Raw genomic sequence first — 21,888 nt, 5'->3', positions numbered from 1 at the left:
TCTTACACAAACGCTGTTTTGATAATGCAATCAATGAAAAAAAAATCATGTACATGAATGGATTTGAGTGGGGACTGTAGCAGTATGCACGCCAAGTATAGTATACTGTTAGCTTATAATCATCGAAGGGAATGCCATCATCCCAGACTTTGATAGTGTATTGGGGTACATGAAGGATTGCCAAATTTTTCTATTATATATGAATTTTGGATTATGCAGAGCACTTCTCGATTTGATCGACCATGCATAAGAGCGTTTAATGGGGAAATAATTACGATACGATTGTTCCTGGTCATACGGCAGACACACTCTTCGCTTTAACGAAGTCGAATAAAGGAGGCAAAAGTTGGTTATTAGAGATTTTCCAAACCAAAGTCACCAAACGGTAAACCCGTAGGTAGGACGGCGACTACATCTCTTATATTAATAAAATAACGAATAACGCCTTTTTGTTTCTTTTTTAATATTATGTTAGAATTATTATTCTTGGCTAGTGAAAAATTTATAGCTTCTTGAAGCAAGGTTTCATCAATACATGCATTTGCATTCTTTGCGCTTGCTATGTTTTCTTAATATTTTAGCCTGATTCTATTCTATGCAACCAAGCCTCTTTGTCGAAACTCCGACAGAGATCAACAGCGTATTCCAGGGTCTTTGTCCCAAAGCGATGGAGCTAGGCATTGGGGACGAGGATGTGTTTGACCGTATTCTTCAATCGTGTCAACGCACCCATAAACGACCACATCGATCTTGTTAAACGGCGAAATAGCAGCATCGATATCATTAAAATAGGAGCAGAATCTACATGTGTTAAATATATTCTGACCCCAATTGCAATTAAATCTAAACTTAATCGAACAGCACCAAAAGAACGGTTCATTCGTGCCTTGTGGAGGAATTGCCGTAGGCCGTGCCTCGGAAGACGCAGGCTGAGCACCGATACTGACGTGTGTTTTGGAGCTCCGAATCAAACTAATTGAGAATCATATTCCTGCAAGTTATGGCAACCAATATTGTAATAGCTGCCAAGATAGTAAATCCGCAAGTCGCTGAAAATAGTGACAAGTTTAAGTGGCAAGGAGATCCTGATTTGAAATAATGTTGAAATAATGATATTTCAATGGCATTTCCGAGATGTTCATAAGGCCGTCAATATAATAACCGAGCGCGTCAAATCTGAGGATGGGAATAGCCGTAATTAATAAAAGCCAGGGTAAGTCCAAGGAAAAAATTCCTTAATGGAAATGCAGTGGTGTGGGCGATGTTAAAGCGAAATGCCCCACACAGGACTTACCAGGAGGGACGTGCGTCAGCCAATGATTCATGCGAGACCCAGAAAACAAGAGCCGTGAAGCGGGTGCAGAAGTGTCAAAACTATACATAAGCGGCTATAAGCGGTTATTATTATTACTAGAAATACATTGCATGCAAAGTCCCCTCACCTGAAGCAATAAACATCAGTGATAAACATATATTTTCATCACTGAAATGAAATCCTATATCTCGGTACACAAAGTCGACTCTCGAGCTATCAAATTCGACTATAACCATATTAATAAATTGTGCTACGAATAGTTTTAAATACTACAATTTCTAGCGAAATTTCAATTACTTTTTAAACAGATTCACCTTTAAAAATAAATACTTTCCAAATCAAAATCATTTCAACGAAATTGACGAATAAATTCAAAGAGGTGTCATACATTTGTTGATAAATCCACGTATTAAACTTACAAAATACTTGCATGCTTTAAAAATTAAAATACAAAATCTAGTACCCATTTACCTGTTTAAAAACACAAAATGCTTCAAAATCGTAAATTTTTTTACCATCCATTTGAATGAAAGTTTTTCTATCCGAAGGCATCTTTTACATTGTATTTAACAATTTTACGAGTCAATTTTTCGTATGTTTTTAAGACCATCCAAATGAAAAATATTATTTTAAAAAAGCTTTATAATTCAAAATATCAGTTATGCTGACGTGTCCAAATTTTATTTAGCCAATCGCACGTTTGTAAACGTTTGCTAGTTACCAGTTTTAACTCGTCTTAAACTCACGCATGCGCATAACTTACAAAAACGCCCAACGTCCATGACATAATGGCGGACAACTTTCATTTCGCATTTGCATTCCCGGGCGTCATTAAAATCTCCGGGCGGAATTAGTACCCTCGCCCGGTGCTTCGCACCGGCTCGGGGATTATTAATTCACCTACAGTACAAGTGACAACTTTTCAACTACTGCGCTTAGTATTTATCATCTAAATGACTATATACGTCGGATTTCAGTTATTTCAAATTTAGTTATTCAAAACGAGAACGAGACTTTTCAAAATAAATGCAAAACCAGAATATTACCGCTATATATTTTTGAGTAACATTAATTGGAAAGCTACAAAGGGTATAGTGTTTTACGTCATTCTATATCAATAGCACGATAAACCAACAATTAACGTACGAAAATTTTCCAAAAATCGTTAGGCGATTTTGCGTATCCTGAGGATGATACGTAATCATCGCATTCCCAACGGCCATTTGAATGCTGAACTAGCCAATGAACTTGAAATCCAACAAATGCTGCGTGATTTAATAAACGATCTTTGACGGGATAACCACCATGATGCCATAGACCAACAAAATACTTTGATTGATATCCCCATCGGGAACACTGACTGGCCAGAATTGAGTTGTCATCAGGTAAACGATAATAAGATCCACAGCTCTTAGGAAAGGTGTTTGTCTGAGCAGTAAAATACTTAATAACTTCTTGACCAAGATTGTTGGTTTTATTAGTAGCGATATCAAAGACTCGTCCCGGAATCTTTTTTCGACAAAAAAATCTGAGTTGATTGAACGACATTTTCGATCCCAAGTCACGAAGAGCATATGTTGAAAGAGCGACCTTTTGGTTTTCGTATTCACTAATTTGACGATAATCACTCTGTAGAGACCAATCCATTCCTCTCGAATGCTTTAAAACGAGGTTACTAACCAATGTCCAGCCACCTATAAACGAATGAAGGTTTTACCCCTGCACAAGCATTGACTAAGAGAGGATTCGCAATCAGTGACTCCTGGTTTGATCTAGGATGATATATATCAATAATATCAATATATCAGCAAACATTTCACCTTCAATTAGCCCGTCTCCCGGCACTTTTTTACAAAACCGTAAGCGCAAGATCTCGTAACGGCGACTGACTATAATCTTAGACTAAATTTAGTCCTCAAATGGTCTGTTAACAGATTATAAAAAAATTATTTTCATGTTTTTATAATGTTTTAAATCCGTGTGAGAAAATTGAGAGTACCCCAAAAACGTCATCGTGAGAAAGGCTAATTCGACTACCCCTTCCCGATAGGATCCTATAAGAATTCCTACAGGAATGTAGCTAAATATCCTATTATTCACATTCAAATTCCTACAGGAAAACCTATAGGAGTCGTAGTTATAATTATTTCCTAGGTATTGTTTTGCAAAAATCGGTACTGCAAGATCAAATTTTTCAGCTTTCTAATGTAAAAAAGTAATTTGAGCAATTTATTATTTTGCTCAGTAATAATTGCAACATCAAAGGATACCTCCATCAGCTTTCATGTCACAGTATACTTTTAGTGGTTTATTGTCCAAATTAATCCAGTACTCTCCATTTCCCAAAGAAACTGTTTTTGTCCGCTGAAGAATGTCCAAACAGGATTTTCCAGGATTGCTGTATTCACCAACCTTTGAACGAATTTCACATTTAAAATGTATCAAAAAGCATAAGAAATTACAAAAAAATTTTTTTGTCAATTCCTTGGTATTCTAGAATATTGGTGAAACGGAGAAACGGGGAATCGGAGAAAATTGAGGAATGGAAAAAAAATATTGTTACTATTATCAATTTTAAAAGATAGATCATGTGATCAACTGTACAAAAATTGGATGGTGTTGTTTAATCATTGCGTCCGAAAGAAAGTTACAACACTTCGAAAAGAGGCAAGGCTTTATCTTGCAAATTTCTTTAAAAATTTATATAAAATTTTTCAAATTCTTACATTATAATTTTAAACTTTTCTCACCCAATAATTCCTAATGAAACATACAGTATAATACACACGGCATAATACAGCTTACTTTTAATATAGATTTGACTTCAGCTAACTGCGTCTTTGTTTCCACGATGCTTTTGTTTAACGCTTTCCATAGTGTTTCTGAAATTATGAAATACATAATGTACACTAATGGTGCATGACTCCATCATTTGTGTCATACAACAACTCGTATGCGACATTGAAAATTGTGTACTTTTTGTCCAGCCTGATTATTAACCAGTACACAGTACAACAATCTTTAATGTTCTTTTTCAATTCCTTTTCTTTGCACAAGAGCTCTTGGCCCATGCACAGATATAAAATGTCGGGTGCGGGTAATTCGCGAGAAAAAGAGGAAAAAAGCATTTTGGTGGAATTATAATGAATTATTCATACCAAATTTCCCGAGTATCTTATCATTTTTCTCAAGAGATTTGTTAAGCTTCTCTTTTGTCTCAAGTACCTGCGCATAAAAATAATAATATAATCATATTATAATTATATGGAATGCAATATTAATACATACAGAATACACTGTTGGTTATATAGGAATATATTACAAGGTACAGGCGTAAAGAGACCAGCCAAATGCTTCATCAATCATACGTATATACGGCACTGATTCAAGATTTGGAAAATAATATTAAAAAAATAATTTCTTAACTTTTTAATGTTTTAAGTCCTCGTATTCATGGAGCTGGCACGAATTTCCCTGCGAGGATGCTTTGAAGTGTTTTAGAAATCTTATATAATCGCAATGTTGTTGTAAATAAATTTAAACGATATCTTGAGAAAAAAGAGACGATGGAGTGTTCTTTCTCTTTTATAAACAACTTGTATGTCATTATTTTCTAGAAACCAAACATGAAGACACGAAGTTCAAGGTAGAATATTGCACACTGTGGTAATTTAAACATTTCTTCTCATTTCATTACAGCTAGTGAATTGGGTACACTCTCGTCCATATTATGAAATGGCTTTATAAATATGAAGCCGATTATAGCTGATGTTTCAAATTTTTTGGAAACAAACACAGCCATATAAAGGTGAAGTGAAATAATACATTTTCCTGCTGCATTAGCTATGTTGAATGCAGTTTATAGCCTACACTTTCATAGTTTAGGTGAGCGTTAATACTTCACTAAACCATCAAAACAGCACAAATAATTTAAATTCACAAACACTAAACGTCGAATGTTGTTTTTCGAATATTGAATTCATGCGGAGATTGCTGTCGATTCTATAAAAGCTTTAAAGTGATTTTTACATCAAATTTACGAACTACACTTTCAAGAACTCGTTTTGAAGTTAAGACGATGATGTAAAGGCTTAAATAGTCGGTTAGGGTATTATTAACTCAATTAAAGCAAAATGCATAATTCTTACAGAATTAGAAATAAACAACATAGACAGTCACCTACCAATTTTCAAAGATTATAAACTACGAGTCCTTCCGCTTTTTACATGTATTGAACTTTTAATCTTTTCCCAGTGTTTGTATCATTTTGTTTGATTCAACATTTCATATTTGTTTACGAAACACTTTTTTTAAAAAACAGTCCCGTAAATGACAGTCAAATTGCTGGGGCCGGTTGTAAGAAAGGTGGATAAAGTTATCCACCGGTTAGTGATTATTTCAAAGGGTAAAATAATCCTCACAACTTGGCATGGCCAAGATTAAACTTCACAATTTTGAAGTTAAACTTCTTTCTAACGATTATAGTTGCTTATCGTTGTTCAAAGCTTTTTCACGACGGTTGAAAAAGCCAACCGGCCTCTGACATTTTTCATTATAATACAAACTTTTTGTCTTAGCTAATCAGAAATTTGCCGGCTACCAGTCTTTACTCGTTCAAATTTTGCGCATGCGTACAAATACCATGACCATTGAACGTCCAAGGTCCATGACATTTTGGACTACTTTGGATCCGCTATTTTCTCCCCGGTCCCGGGTGTAATTCCTAATCTCCGGCCGGAATTAGTACCCTCGCACGGTGCTCTGCACCTGCTTGCGGGATATTATATTTTACTCATAATTGGCTTAATTGATAATTTAAAAAGCGCTGTTCACCCTTAATTGAAGTAACTTGTAAAACGGCTATTAAAGAAAATATTGTTATTAGTATTACTATACCTATTCTAATTGTGAATAATCTAATATATGGGTATGTCTTTTACTCTTTAATTATTCCTCCTGGGAAAGGCTAATTTATTACAAAGCTTCCTATTAAAGAAACTTGCCTCTTCTTCTTCTGCTAAAGGGTGTAGTTTTTCATGCTTTGTTACATAAATTTTCTCCTTGTCCTGACGATACAAAATCATACCATCGATTAAAGGAGTTTTTTCTGCCGTCGTATTATCTGGAACAACCAGCATCTAAGACGTGGAATAATGTGAAACTAAACATTACTCGGTCCATAAAAAAAACTGACCTGATATTTCAGAGTACAGATCGAACAACAGAGGTTAATAATCGGTTCATTATATGACTGAACTTCACGAGACAACCGGAAAAATGGTCCAGATACGAAATAATTGTATGGACCACGGTCTGGATATGGGTTTTACTGACCGCTCGTCAACCAATAACAATGGAGGATTTTGAAAAGCCATATAATAATAATAATATAAAGTATGTAATTATTCTTCGTTAAATTTGCATGGAAAAAAAGGATAAAAACTCCGATCCCAGTATTGGAATGTGTTAATGAAAACACTTTGTTCCTGGCTGTAGTGATTAATATGGTATTTTTATAAACGGCTTTGGTAATGCCATTGTTTCAATGGTAACATGCAAATTCGCCAACACGAAAATATGCAGATTCGCTGAGTGCAAAATAAATAATAAACGCCGTGGTAAAAGGTAATATGATTCTTACCCCATCGTACAAAAGTGCTTTTCCTGTTCTATCGCACCGACCCTGTTAAAAATCATTAATATATCTGGTGAAAATGTCTAAATAATTTTATAACAAATATTCATTCATTGCCCTTTCTGATGTAAAAGTTTAATTGTCGAAGACCAACAAACCTCGATCGGTGCTTCACTGTTTCCGATTAGCTTATACCACACAAAAGTGTCGTTTTCCTTCATTTTGTAATCAATGCATTTGGTCCAAAATTTCTTGTGGGAAGATGTCCTCACCCAAAACCAAGAGTAAATGTGTGATTCAATAGTTCCACCATTTTTAGCTTTGCATTTTTCAAAACAATAGTTCCGTTTACCTCTTGAAGGTCCGTGGCAGCCACAACACTATACGGGACAAAATTAACAGTACATAAATATTTCACAAATAGAGTTGTGCGAGAGCAATCGATCATCATAATTTTGCTTAGGTATTTTTAAATTAGCATGGGTTTATAAACTGACCACGTTTCTAAGACAAGTACCCAACTGATTGATGAGATCTGAATTTTTAAATTATGCCTACATAGAGATCGATAATTTGATCGCAAAGCACTTAAAATAATATTGAAATAATAATGATATAATATCTTAGTTTAATACTAAAAATTGACAATGCGCAAATGGAAAGGCTGGGGAAAACGTTAAGGGCAACGTAGGTATTGAATAAAATTGTACTTAGAAGAAATTTAGAGGCAATCGCATGCAGAAGTAAACAAAACCATTGCAATGATCGTAACTAAGCATAATTAAGCATAAAAATTGCATAATTAAGCAAATTTACGCATGCAGAACTACACAAAACCATTGCAATTATTATCATTTATAGACCTGGAGCGAGGGGAATTCGACGAAATATTACCCCCAAGGGAAGATATATCCCGAAGGCTTCGCCCGAGAAATATATCTTCCCGAGGGGGTAATATTTCGTCGAATTCCCCGAGCGGAAGGTCTATAAATTTTATATTACATCGAAACAACGTGTGGGTGAAATGGCTTCTTTTGCCTCCATTTTGAAATTGTTGACAACCTCGAGTCGTGTGCGAGGATTCAACGCGTGACACACGCAAACTCGAATACCCCGCTGGAGCGGGGTATTCGACTTTTATAGCATAATGTGAAAAAATTCGATGGAACTCCATGATTAATTTACTGATCACGTGGTACAAATCGAGCTTTCTGATTGGATGATTTAAAGTTGAGATATAATATTCATAATTATTCCCGAGACATGAAAGAAGAAGGATACTGCAGCGAATGTATACCTTCAACCACAAATCAATATCATAAATTTTGCGCATTCTTTTTACTTATTCTGTCTGTGCGGAACGCTGGAAAGGCAATACGATACTAACATGTCCTCGGCTGCACCCAACTTGGGCCGTTGCTCCGTATTCGATTCCGGAAATGCTCCTTGTTGCGCTATAACTAAAAAAATGAAAATTATAATTATAATATAATTTAGTGCATATGTTTTATTGCGTGATAACTTTTTTTCTTTAATTTATTCAAGAAACGTCCAGGGTCTATAGTTTATAAATATAATAGAAAAAAGTGCAAATAGATTTACCTGAACGATCCTGAATAGTCTTGCTGAATGCGATATTCCCGGTGAAAAGCAAATCCATACGGACATGGTTTTTCAAGGCATGAATTCATCATGGTCTAAAAGTTATATATGGCAGTCGCTTGTTGAAAGAAATTAGTAAAAGTAAATAAAACGTCAGGTTTTTTCCGAAAATATACATTATTTACCGATCATAGCAAAAATGACGTAGTAAAAAGGATTCCAAGTAATATTTTTTGGCCAAGGAAATGGTCAAATGCATATACGTACCCATCCAATATTTGTATAGGGATGATAACCAATACTAAATTTTGAACATCGAAATTGAGTGGTAACTGTATGTCCAGTTTCTAAGTTTTTCACGTATTTCACATTTCCAATGCCCGGGGAATGGCTTGAACAACCTTTTTTGTTTATCATAAGATTCTTTAACTTGCGCGGAGTTTTGAATCTGTAAGCCCTGGAAATATATAAAATTAATAATTAATTCCACTGTTAAAGCTATTAATCTAAGGCCACGTCAACTCCTTTCAAATGTAGTTTTTGAATATACTAAGTGAAAAAAAAATTGTAAATGTCGTGTAATTAAATACCCCGACGTTTTGGACAGTCATGTTTCTGGCGTAAAATACTTCTTTGAAAAGTGCTAAAAGGATTACAGAATGCTCTATTCATGCACCATGGAAATAATAACCTATAAAACACTCATTTGAGGCTAATATAGCAATATTAAGTTCAGTATAAGCAACAAGACTTGAAACTCTCCACACGAGAGCGAGATTCTTCCGTTTTCAGTGAGCAAAAATGTCGGATACGTGTGGACGGTAATCTAAGTCCAGTCAAGTTCCTTCTAAATGTAGTTGTCGAGTATACCACGTGAAAAGAAAAACGGGAAATGTCGAATGTCGTATTAAGAAAATATTTTACGATGTGACCGTAAATATATCCTTGCGTTTTCGAATTATTCCTGCATCGTTTGGCCAGTGCCTAAGAATCCGATGTTGCATTGAAGTTCAGATAATCTCTCAGTACTAGCTGTTGCGAAGTTCTTACCAATGCGCCTTCGTCTTTTGAAAATCCTCTTCGGAAGCCATCTGAACTCTGAAATCAATAACATCAGTGTTTCCCAGCGCGCTACACCAGTGGGGTTTGCCAAATGGTTCAACTGCATCGTCATTAGATGGGACTGTCCATATGCCGGAACTATTCGTTCTACCGATAAGAATATATCCTCCACCATCAGTTTTCATGTCACACCAAACCTTTTAAAGAGCAACGAAATAATTTGCTTTGCGAAGTTGGAAATTTTCACAATTTCAATTGCTCCAAAACTATAGCATAAATTAAGGCTTTCAGGAGCCTGGGAGGATACTATATGGTAATTTAAAGTTGGTACGGAATTCAGTAGACATTTCTTGTGACATCGATATTCAGTTAAATTCTTGGATTGGTGCAATTCAGCATCATGATGAGAATAATAAACGTGTACTACAAAATTTCTAATTGTGTGGAACGAGGTTCGTCTTATATATACATGAACTAATAGACTACCAGTAGAGATAAATGTAGCTAGGTTCCGTTACAATTTGAATAAGAGATTCCATAAAAAAGCTAAGTGGCTGACTTTAAGTTTCACTAAAATAATTAATATTGAAGTGATGTCAATTGTATGAACATTGAGGATGGAGTGCAATGCATCTATAGAAATATCATTGCAAAATATTAGTGCTTCCGATACAGTAAAGGAGTGCTGTTTGTTCATTACTTGCCAAGTTTGTCAGATTAAATTGTCATTTTGATATAATTTGTACAATTATGCAAAAATTTAAAGATGAGTGAAAACCAAATACATATTTACAATATAAAACTTCAAGAAAATCGTTTTAAGGCTCTTTAAAGCTTTTTCAGGGCTTACAAGACAAAAATTATCACGCATGCAATTATTTTAAACCCCAAATAGTCGAAAATAGTAGGCCTATATTTACATTATATTATCACAATTCACAAATGCCGTACTTTGTTATAAAGCCAATCGCAATCCGCACGGCGTGGCATATATTACTATATTGCATGTATCAGTGCTGGTATAATTTTGCGGCGTCAAAAAACTTCTTGTATTATAGTATTGATTCGTATTGTTCGTAATTTCAGTCGTTATTCCGCGCATATTCAGGTATTTGAGTATCCTTTGGCTTTATAAACATTTTTACGGCGTCTAAGACTGCCAAAACATCGATGATAAATCTTGCTTTCACGTAGGAATTTAAAAGTAAGCATTGCACCAGGCAATAATGCAAACGTTGCACCGTGGTGATGTGTTCTGTGCATATATATTTTGCATCTTTCGTATTGTTTCTGAAAAGCGACTTAAATTTCGATACAAGTGCGCAATGCATTACTGGGTCATCGAGGTCCACAACGCGACCTATTCCATGGGGCTAAATAAGATATCTGAATTATTCACACGAGGTTATTGTTTCCTACCGAAGCAAACTTCCCCAATTCCGGTTGTGTTAGCCTGTTTCAGTCCTTCCTATTTTTCTTTAACGGTTCATATAGTACTTGTTAAAATTTGAAAAAAATTACAATCAATTCATATTTATAATCGTATAAATAATATTTGTGTTGGATTGAAATTTCTGCGCCCTGTAATTTTAATTAAGCGGGATGATATCTTATGTTATGCAGTACTGTCCAGAAATAACCTGACACTGAGGTTGCGGTTTGGTCGTTGTTCTGTTCCGGTCGACCGAAACCGCAGACAGCCGCAAGGAAAAAATACCTTTCCAGTGGCCGTTCGCTTCCAAACGAAATGTTATGAACAGCTGAGGAGGACTGCGCAATAACCAAATAAAAAAAATATGAAGAAATGTCTGTCAGACCGATCTAGGTTAACAGCAGTTTTTGTATTTCCGGACAGTACTGTAGCCACAACGGGATATTTAAAATACCTTCTTTGGTTTTCTGTTGTGTAGTGTTATCCAGTAAAATCCATCTTTGGCTTCAGGATTAGCATGCAATATCGACATGCAGTCGTGTCCTGGATTAGATATTTCTCCAGTCTGACCATCTAAGGTAAAGTTAAATTAAAGGAATAGTTGTAGTTAGATTATGAAACGCGAAATGACACACTATTGCCTGCGAATACGAAACGATTTTTCGCAAAATCCGTAATATAGATTTAGCTTGGTTTCTAGAGATATGCGTTCTAAGTGACAGTATGGGTATAGCAAATTTGCATACTTTAGATTTTGACAAAAAAATCCAGTGATTTTCAGACTTTTCGTGTTTGATGTAACTTTGGCCCTATATTATATTGTGTATCTTCCCAGCCGCGTACTTCCATAATAAAAATACACGGATCGAATTTGTCTTTTCTGAAACATTAAAGAAAAAATTCGTTTTACCATCGTTTGTCGTACTCCATCCAAATTTCCCTCTCCCATCTTTACTGCAGACCAATAAAGTGTTCTTTCCTTTACGATCATTGACCAAAATTATTTCCCCAAAATTTCCTTTATTGCATGGGCCAAGTTGAGATTCCGTTGTAACTTTTATTTTCTGTAAAATATACAGTCAAAGAAACAATTTTCTCTCAGAAAAGTGATGGAATGTACAAATGTCCGGAATGTGGTGTATTTTGTTTTTCTTCGTTTAAGGTGGCCAAGAACACTGAAAAACAGTTGAAAAAGTACTGCAAAAATTTTGTTTGTTGGACGTTCAGATCCGAAGGAAAAATATTAAAATTAGATAAAATCATTTGCATTGTCCTAACGCTAAAACCTGGTTAGTTATTGTAATGTGATGTAAGGGGAATTAGAACTGCATCCGGGCGTATAATTATAATTGCGTTGGGCCCCCCGTTTATTTTAGCACATTCGAGCAAATATGACGTTTCAAGCAACTGGTTCGAAGATTTGTTGAAAGACGAAACTTTTGATTTGGTTTCCGCTTTCGACGATACCGATGTCGAAAAATATGACAAATCATCACTTGTTATTCGATTATTAGCTATTTCACAATAATATACATGCAAAGGTTTTTCAACTTCCTCTCCAGCATTTAATTATGGCGCTTTTTTGTTTACATTGTTTACAATGGAGCTTAATGATTGGCGGAGAAGAATCTGTGAGACACGTTTATCTGTTGATGAAAAGCTAAAGATATCAAATGGAAAATTTCAAGAATGTTATATTAGCAAAGCATATTCATAGAATATGCAATAATGCAATTATGATGTCGATCATCCAAACTTTGCGATTTGTGTTTCTTTAATATAAATGTTTCCAGGTCCATATATATTTACTTATTCATAATTATGTAGATTACGCATTTTTGAATTTCGTGATTAAATATTAAATTACTTATTTACTTCTTCTAAATCGGATAATACGTGAGACCAAACGCCACCACTAGGCTGACATATAGCCTGAAGTTTCAGAAATATAGTAAAGTACAGTAAAGTATAGAGTAGCTGCCGGGTAAGTCCAGATTTACTTGTCTGCATTAAATGGATAATGCATGATTTGTTGGTCATGGTATAGCTATAGTCTGTAACTATATTAACTTACCAAACACGAAGCGTCCGCCTATATAAAATCAACGGGGTTTGAATATAACATGCAAGCATTTAGTATTTGCAAGACAAAAACAATTCAACCGTTATCGGTAGTCCCTTTGTGAATATCTCTCCTGTTGTAAATACCGACGAGGTGGTTGCATTACGTACAAATAAAGGTGCTATACAGCATACGAGTCATAAATATATTGAAAGAATGAATTAATATCACTTATAAAAATACAATTCTGTGGTATCTAACTCGCTGTAAGAGAGTATATAAAATTTTTTCGTTGCCATAGGGGAAAACGAGACATCAGATACCCCTTTCAGCTCGTGTGAATTATTAATTACAACTTTGATTGTTGACTTGGTTCGACATACGACATTTGACAGACATCGGCTAATCAAAAATGATTTGCGATAAGTGTGTTCAGTTCACAATTTATGCAACAATTTGCCATAAGAGCTGTTTGAATTATGACAATTGCTCATACGATAAGATTAGTTCTAACGTCAAGCTAATATTTCAATGTAATGTGAACCTAAAGCTCAACGCACACGGCACAATAGCGGAAGTTACACGCGAACTTGTTGATCGTAGCAAATTGGTTGCGACAAAAATTCTCGTGAACGAAGAAAAATTGCGGTATAATCTGTGGCCTTTGCTTGCTTTCAGAACAACGTCTGGATATATTGATGTGTATATTGTGAAAAATGCGATTAAAACAATCATTAAAATAACCAACGTCTTTTTTCTGAGCAGCATGAATAAAATTGGGACTTATATACTTACCCCATGGCCATGCACTCTCAAGACAACAAAGCATAAGATCACAACGAATATCCACGAAATGGACATCATGGTTATTCTTAAACCTAGAATTATGTTCATTCAGTTCTTTGCCCTTGTATACTGACTATCAAACTTATTGTTTTGCTTAATGCTGGCAGAATATAAATACGTAGGAAGTGTATTAAAATGAGCTCTTTGCAGAAACGAAATAATTATCTTTATCATCTCAACAATGAAATATTGCACAAGGATGGTAACCTCAATAATTTGATCTTCATCCTACGCACATCTCATAGATAATAACTAAATTACGGTGAAAAAGATTAACTTACTGTAAGTTAAACATCCAAAGAGAAAACAATTTAAGCTCAACGGCAGTGCATTCCTAACTCTGTTGCTGAATCATTGTTTAAAGGCAGATTTCCACTTAAAGCGAAATCGTTCGCCAGTAAAATATTTGCATATTTTCTTTTGAATTTTAAAAGCGTAAATAAATTAGTGCGGCTTGACTGTTCTCAATTCAAAAGAAAATATGCAAATATTTCGCTAGCGAACGATTTCGCTGTAAGTGGAAATCCACCTTAATACATGCATGAGGTTGTGAACGAAAGAATGCATGAAGAGGAAAACGTCGATGATGACGTCACCTTATTTTAAACATTAATCTCTATGATTATAAACAAATTGCAAAATATTGGTTAAACAATTGAATTATGAAGATCTCTCTATATTTTTTCCGTATAAAAATGTGGAGTTCGTGCGCAATTTTACACAACAAGCCTGATCAGTGTACTTGGGTGCCGTATGTGTAATATATACCATTTTGTAACCGAATTTGAGGTCCGTACAAGAAAAATATCAGACCGAGGTCTTGACAGTACGGACCGAGCGATAGCGAGGTCCGTACATAAAAGACCGAGGTCTGATATTTTTCCAGTACGAATCGAACGTATTCGGTTAATAAGGGATTTATTATATGGCATACAGTATTTAGTTTATTTATTTATACAATGCGCTGCAGCATTCTTGCCGGCTCTTTCGCCAGCCAGTCGTCAAGCAAGCACTGAAGTGGCTTCCAAAACTTTTTTTAACTCGTTAAATAAGAATGATACAGTACTATAAACAAAAATCAAAGATGAATAAATGTAATATTCACATGTACCAAATTATGTTCTTCTTCGTCCATTCTCCGTCGATATTTTTCGTGTCAAAAATAAAAGTCCAAGCTTGTTTATGTTCAAAAATACGAGAGTTGGACCGTTACTACGGCAACGGTCTAATACTTGGGGATTCCAGACCGGCAAAGAACCAATCAGCGCACGTTATTTTAGTCACGAGACTGCGTGCCATATAATAATGTGTAATATTTACTTAAATACTTCTATGTTTGCATTTTCACATTGATTATGAGCATGCATGCATAAGAGCACGTTTGCTGTCGTGTAACGCAACATCCGAATACTGTTTATTAATTAAAAACTTTGCACTAGCCGCACGTCTTTAAGCTTAAGAATTATATTGCATATGAAACTTGATACACCTAAATAGTAGGCATGAAACTGGCTTGGAAGGAAGCGAATTAACGTGGCGTTAACAGAAAAGCCCTGATTATGGTGTGTGAAAGTATAGTGACTTAAGCCGCACAAATAAGTCACCTAATCCTGACAGGAGTGCACATAAGAGTGGAAGTAAATTTCAAAAATTATCTTTGAACATTCTCCCAAAATTGAAAATTAAACGAGACTTACCTGGAAGTTGATTGGAAATCTATGAGTCATAACACTGCATCGAGGGATCACATGAGATTGCATCGCGCATGCGTTCATCAGTTTTTAAAGCTCGAATGTGAATGTTATCCCATAGATTCATACATATATCCTGCTAAACATCCGAATCTTGCTGGAAATACATCAGCGTTAAGGGTGGGACCAGCAGTGGTTGGGCATGTGATCCCTCGATGCAGTGTTATGACTCATAGAATTCCAATCAAACTTCAACTTCCAGGTAAGTCTCGTTTAATTTTCAATTCTATTTCGTCATCACTGCATCCGGGATCCCATGAGATTTTAAAGCCAGCATTCACATGAGAGACAACACGTGCCAAACGTAACAATTGTAATGAACATAACAATCTAATGAATACAACAGCGAGAGCTTATTAATTCAGTTCCGTTAAGTTACTGCGTATAATTACTTTAGGACCAACTCTGCAAATACAGAATCCTGTCGAACTGGTTTATTATAAAACCGGTCAAATGTTCGCTGATTAGACCAACCCGCTTGTTTTAGTATATCCTGCATAGGAACACATGCTTGTTTAGCTTTAGATGTTGCTGCCGATCGTGTACTATGGGGTTTAAATACAGTGACGTCAATTCCTGCATCACCCATGACTGTACGGATCCATCTGGCTATGGTGTCTTTCGACACGCCCTTGTGAGGCTTAACAAAGCTAATGAACAGTCTGTTCTCATCCTTCCTCAATGTTTTTGTTCTTTCAAGGTATTCGTTCAAATGTGTGACCACACACAAGGCAGAATCTATCGGGTATGCCTTAAGGATAACCGATGGAACTTTGTAACCGGGTCGGCTTTGTTTTATGTGTTCTGGTAAAGCAAATTCGACTTGATCAGTACTTGATTTCATGAATTGTAAATTGAGTAAATGAATACTTTGAATCCTCTGTGCTGATACTAGAGCCACTAACACAACCAGCTTGAGCGTAAGGGATTTAAGGTCTAATTCATCTGGTGCAGCGAAGGAGGATAAATGAGATAACATCGGTTGGACATCCCAAGTCGAGTCATATCGAGGGACAGGAGCTCTGCTCTTAAAAACTCCCTTCATAAACCGCAAAATGAGCGGGTGGTTTCCGATGGTAGGGCTGTTTCTAGTCACAGTAATTGCTGATATTGCTGACTTAGCAGTGTTAATTGCTTCATACCGGAGACCTCTTCCATAAAGAGAGGTAGGAAAATCAAGAACCTTTGTTATAGGTGGATCATATGGATTGATATGCCATTCACTACACACTTTAAGCCAGGGCTGGAGGTAGGTGTTGTACTGTTTGATGGAGGAATCTGACCAGGATTGCATGATAATTTCTGCTGCTTTGTCAGAAACACCTCTCTGAGAGAGGCTTGTCCCGATAGTTTGCATGCTATCAATCGTAGTTTTTTCCTGAGTGGGTGTTGCGCCCCCGTGTGGGGTAATAGTAACAGGTTGTCTGACTGAGGGAGAACCAGGGGATTGTCTACCAATAAGTTCATTAGAATTGAGAACCATGCCTGAGTTGTCCAGAATGGTACCAGAAGAATTCCCGTTGCTTTGTCTTCCTCTATTTTCTTCAGGCATTTGGCAATCACACTGAAAGGTGGAAATGCATAGAAAAAATAAGGTTCCCAACTAAAACTAAATGCATCAATAAATTTTGCGCCTGGGTCAGGTTTCCACGCAGCATATTCATTAACTTTGTTGTTAAGCCTTGATGCAAACAGGTCAATATCAAAGTATCCCCATTGTGTGAGAATAGATTGGAACACCTCTGTTGATAGTGACCATTCAACAGAGTCATTAAATTCCCTTGAAGCTGTATCAGCTTGGACGTTTAGGACCCCAGGAATGTGGCGGGCACTTAACAAGATTTGTTTTGAAATACACCACTCCCAAATTTGGAGTGCTATGTCATGGCAGTCCTCTGACTTGACCCCGCCCATGTGATTGATATAAGCCACAGCTGTGGTATTATCTGACTCTATGTAAATGTGTATATCTTTACAGTTGTTACACAAGGATTTCAATCCTAGAAAAACTGCCTTCAACTCTAAATAGTTTATGTGAAATTTCTGTTCTTGTGGGTTCCAATGCCCTCCAGTTTGTTCTTTGTGTAACACTGCACCCCATCCTAGATGTGAGGCATTTGTAGTTAAAGTGATAACTGGGTTACTTATAGTAAGTGACCTCTGTGAATTAAGAATATTGTTAATCCACCATGATAATTCTACCTTTGAGCCCTCCGACACATGCATTATTGCATCAAAATTTCCATAATTGTGCCTAAGGGCTTGAGTTTTGTTAAGCTCTAGTTTCCTATAGTAGAGTGCCCCATATTGTACTGCAGGAAGACTGGACACTAAAACCCCTATCACATGAGCCACATGTCGGATAGTAATAGGCTTGTTGCTTCCCAAGAGGTCTTGACAGACAGACTGAACTTTAATTGCTTTGGTTGTTGACAATCTTACTGTCATTGTCAGGCTGTTTATCAAAAACCCAAGAAATTCTATTTCTTGAGTAAGTTTCAAAATTGACTTATCAGGGTGTACAGTGAAGCCCAGTTTAGTAAATAACTCAACTGTTGTAGTGATATTATTTTCACACTCATTAGAAGCAACAAGTAAAGAATCATCAATATGTCCCATGCATGTGTACCCCAATGTTCTGAGATGGGCATAGACTGGTTTGAGTATTTTCGTAAATCATCTGGGCGCACATGACAAGCCATTAGGCAGGCAAGTGAAATGAAAAAATGAATCTTGCCATTTAAACATTAAGAATTTTCGATCCTCTGCAGCAACAGGGATAGAATAGTAGGCATCCTTTAAGTCTACTGATGCCATGAAACATCCTGGCCGAATGAGCTTAACAGCTGTTTGAAAAGTGTCCATTTTAAAATGGTGATATGCCACAAATTCATTTAATGATTTAAGGTTGAGAATCATTCTGTGAGTGCCATCCTTTTTAGGCCTGACAAACACATTTGAGAGATAGCTGTCTGGTGTGTAAGCAGCTTGCTCAATGACTCCTTTGCTAAGGGGTTTAGCAATTTCATTATTGATGATCTCTTTTTCAGATGGAGAGAAGATTGTATTTTTAGGAGGATTAGCCTGTAAAGGAGGGCTCTCCGCAAACTCAATATTATAGTGCTGAATAGCACTTAGAATTATGGGGTCTTGTGTAATATATTCCCAGTTGGATAGATGATTCTTTACTTGGCCTGCAGTAAAAGCCAGTGTCTGGCATTGCAAATTATTGCTCAACACATTTTTAGAACAATCTTTATCAAATATTACCTGTGTTTCTAATTTCCCTTCTTGTTGTTTTTCTTGTGCAACACCCCTGTCTGGGATGCTGCACGGCCGTGCCATAAAAAAGGCTTCTTGGTATTATGACCTTTATAGTTGTAGCTTGGGCCAGGCCGGTCATAAGGTTTATGTAAGTGATTTCTCTGATTATAGCTGTGCTGTGGGGTTTTCTTTTGCAATTGTTTCCCCACTCTACTCACATCTGTCATGTCCTTCAGATGTTTAGTGAGGTCATCACCAAAGAGTTTGGTTGTTGTAGCTATTTCTGGTTTACATAAACGAGTAAACGGAGCGTTTAAGTCAGGCTTGATCAGTTCGCGTCTTTTCATATTCAAACTCCAGTCTGCGTGACTCACAAGTACAAGACTGTCCATGACGTGATGCATAATTTCCATCATGTCTGGAGTTCGCTTATTCTGGACATCTTTAGCTAACTTATCAGCTAGAAGTGCTAATGATGAAACACCCTGTGTCAAGGTTTCTTGTACTCGCTGAAAAGCGAGATCTACAGTTCTGCTTCGTCGGGGTAGTAAATCCCAGATCTCTTCGTTGACAGTTTTCGGGCGGGAAATATTTCTCGCCCCGTTCTTTCACGGTTTCTGGTGAAAGTTTACCTGACAATATGCTGTCTACAAGATCAGCAATTTTGGTTGCAATAGCGGGAGATTTTCTCTCCGAGGGAAACGCCTGTGTCAGGCTTTCAAGTAAGTCAGTATGTTTTTCTGTGTCAGAGTTATTCTGACTGTTAACAACGGCGCCATCGCCATTGCTGCTCGAGTCGAGCAAGTCATTTACAACAAGTGTTGGGTCAACCGTGCTTGTTTTGTCGTTGTTATCTTCAATTTCGAACCCAGAATCTTGCTGGACTTGTAAATCTTCGTGAAGGTTTTGAAAAGCTGCTGATTGATCTTTCGAAGCCTGAGCTAGGTCCGCCAAGGAGCTTTGGATGCCTTGCAAGATTCCCGCCAAACTACCAATGTCCGATTCTTGCGATAAAACCACATCCTCTGATAAAAGCCTATATATATCTTCTTCACTCTGGCAGGCCATCACGGTGATCATAAAGTGCGAAAATTCCAACAAATCTCGATGAGTGATTTCTTAAAAGACGAATTTTTTGTTTTATTCAGTAGAAGCTTTCTGCTCTGATGAAGCGAAGCGTTAGCACTGATGAACGCATGCGCGATGCAATCTCATGGGATCCCGGATGCAGTGATGACGAAATAGAATACTTTCGCCTTAACGCTTATTATGCCAGTAAATACAGGAGGAATGCGTTCTTTCAATAAAATAACAAAACTAGAAAAGTCCGGCCCGGACCATTCATAGTAAACTTTAAGGCTAAGCCTAATTAATATTTCAATTTATTATAGACTATAATAGACTATAATAGCTCTTAGTTACTTACCAGTCGTTAGATTCCATGGTCATTCCAGATAATATTAAGTTTTATGGTTTATTAAAGGTTAACGGTGCTAAATACAAATACACGAGAATTACACAGTTAAACATAAAATACTTCTTATTGGTTAGTTAATATCTATATGACAGGACACTGGTATCAGATGAAAAACGTTACAACTATCGAACACAACAAAGTGCCCAAACAAAACGTCAATTATTTCTCTATGGCGTCCCCTAAAAAAACGCCAAAACCCCGGCAGACCGTTTGCAAATAATTATTTTAAAAATTTTTAGTCATTTCCGTACTTGGGTATAACGTCAACAAAACGCAACGTTATGAATCCTGTTAGGGCCTGTTCACATGAAGCGAGTTATCCCGGCTACGTAGGGTGAAAACGGCATATAATGACCTCGTCTAGCCGGGATAGTTCGCTCCATATAAACAGCTCCATATATAACATTATATTATATTATATCTTAATTCGACATCGAAGCATTTCAGCGAACAAAAATTTTGCAAAAGTCATTTTTCGATGCTGGGTATTTGAAATCATCGCATTCCCAGCGACCACCTGATTTCTCAATTAACCAGTAAAATTTGGCAGGAACAAACGCTGTATGATCGAATAAACGATCTTGGACATGATATCCACTATGATGCCATTTATTAACTTTGAATTTTCTCCATTTACGACCCCACTGAGAACACTGACTGGCCAGAATTGAATTGTCATCAGGTAAACGATAATAAGATCCACAGCTTTTGGGAAGGGTGTTTGTCTAAGCAGTAAAACGCTTAATAACTTGTTGACCATGGCTGTTGGTTTTATTAGTAGCGATATCAAAGACTCGTCCGGGATTCTTTTTGTGACAAAAAAGTCTGAGTTGATTGAACGACATTTTCGATCTCAAGACATAAGGAGCATACGTTGAAAGAGCAAGCTTTTGGGTTTCGTATTCACTAATTTGTTGATAATCATTTGCCAGGGACCAATCCATTCCTCTAGGCTGATTCAGAATAAGGTTGCTAACCAGAGTCCAGCCACCTACAAAATTGAAGATATATTGGTTACTCTTTTCAAACCCTTTTTTAAGGAAATCTTTTCAACCCCCTATTTAAAATGCAAGCAATGTTTTATAAAACCGCAGTTATTAGAATACACATGGTTTGGAGTCTGAATGGAAGTACAATACAATTCATTATTTATGCTATTGTCCAGGTTTATGCAAAAAATGGTTCCTTATCAGTCACATATCTATTGTATTTTTGCCCAAAGCAATGGCTTGGCTTAGCTCCTGAACCTTTACTTGAACAACATGTTAATTCAGACCTTACTATTGGTTTATTTGTTCAAAGTGACACGTGACAAATAAGAAACAATTTTTTCCATAAATGTTCCCCGATATAGTTAATGAGTTCTATTGTACTTTTATTTACACTGCGTCCAAGAATTATATGCAAAATCGCTTTTCCGCTACATTTCATTTGGTTTTTAA

General features: G+C 36.4%; 1 protein-coding gene across 1 annotated transcript in view; it reads right to left on the bottom strand.

Moving 5' to 3' along the window:
* Nucleotides 1-2,452: 2,452 nt before the first annotated feature.
* LOC114541679 overlaps nt 2,453-21,888 on the bottom strand; it is a 28,160-nt gene continuing 8,724 nt past the window's right edge. Inside the window, exons 2-4 of the mRNA XM_028561480.1 lie at nt 4,121-4,197; nt 3,586-3,727; nt 2,453-3,009 (exon numbers count right to left, since the gene is read on the bottom strand). Coding sequence (XP_028417281.1) covers nt 2,453-3,009; nt 3,586-3,727; nt 4,121-4,197 — 776 coding nt within the window. The remainder of the gene's footprint in view (nt 3,010-3,585; nt 3,728-4,120; nt 4,198-21,888) is intronic.

This window comes from Dendronephthya gigantea, unplaced genomic scaffold, assembly GCF_004324835.1.
Source record: "Dendronephthya gigantea isolate DGI-Jeju-01 unplaced genomic scaffold, DenGig_1.0 000303F, whole genome shotgun sequence".
NCBI classification, from domain to species: domain Eukaryota; kingdom Metazoa; phylum Cnidaria; class Anthozoa; order Malacalcyonacea; family Nephtheidae; genus Dendronephthya; species Dendronephthya gigantea.
This window is presented reverse-complemented; position numbering and strand designations above follow the sequence as displayed.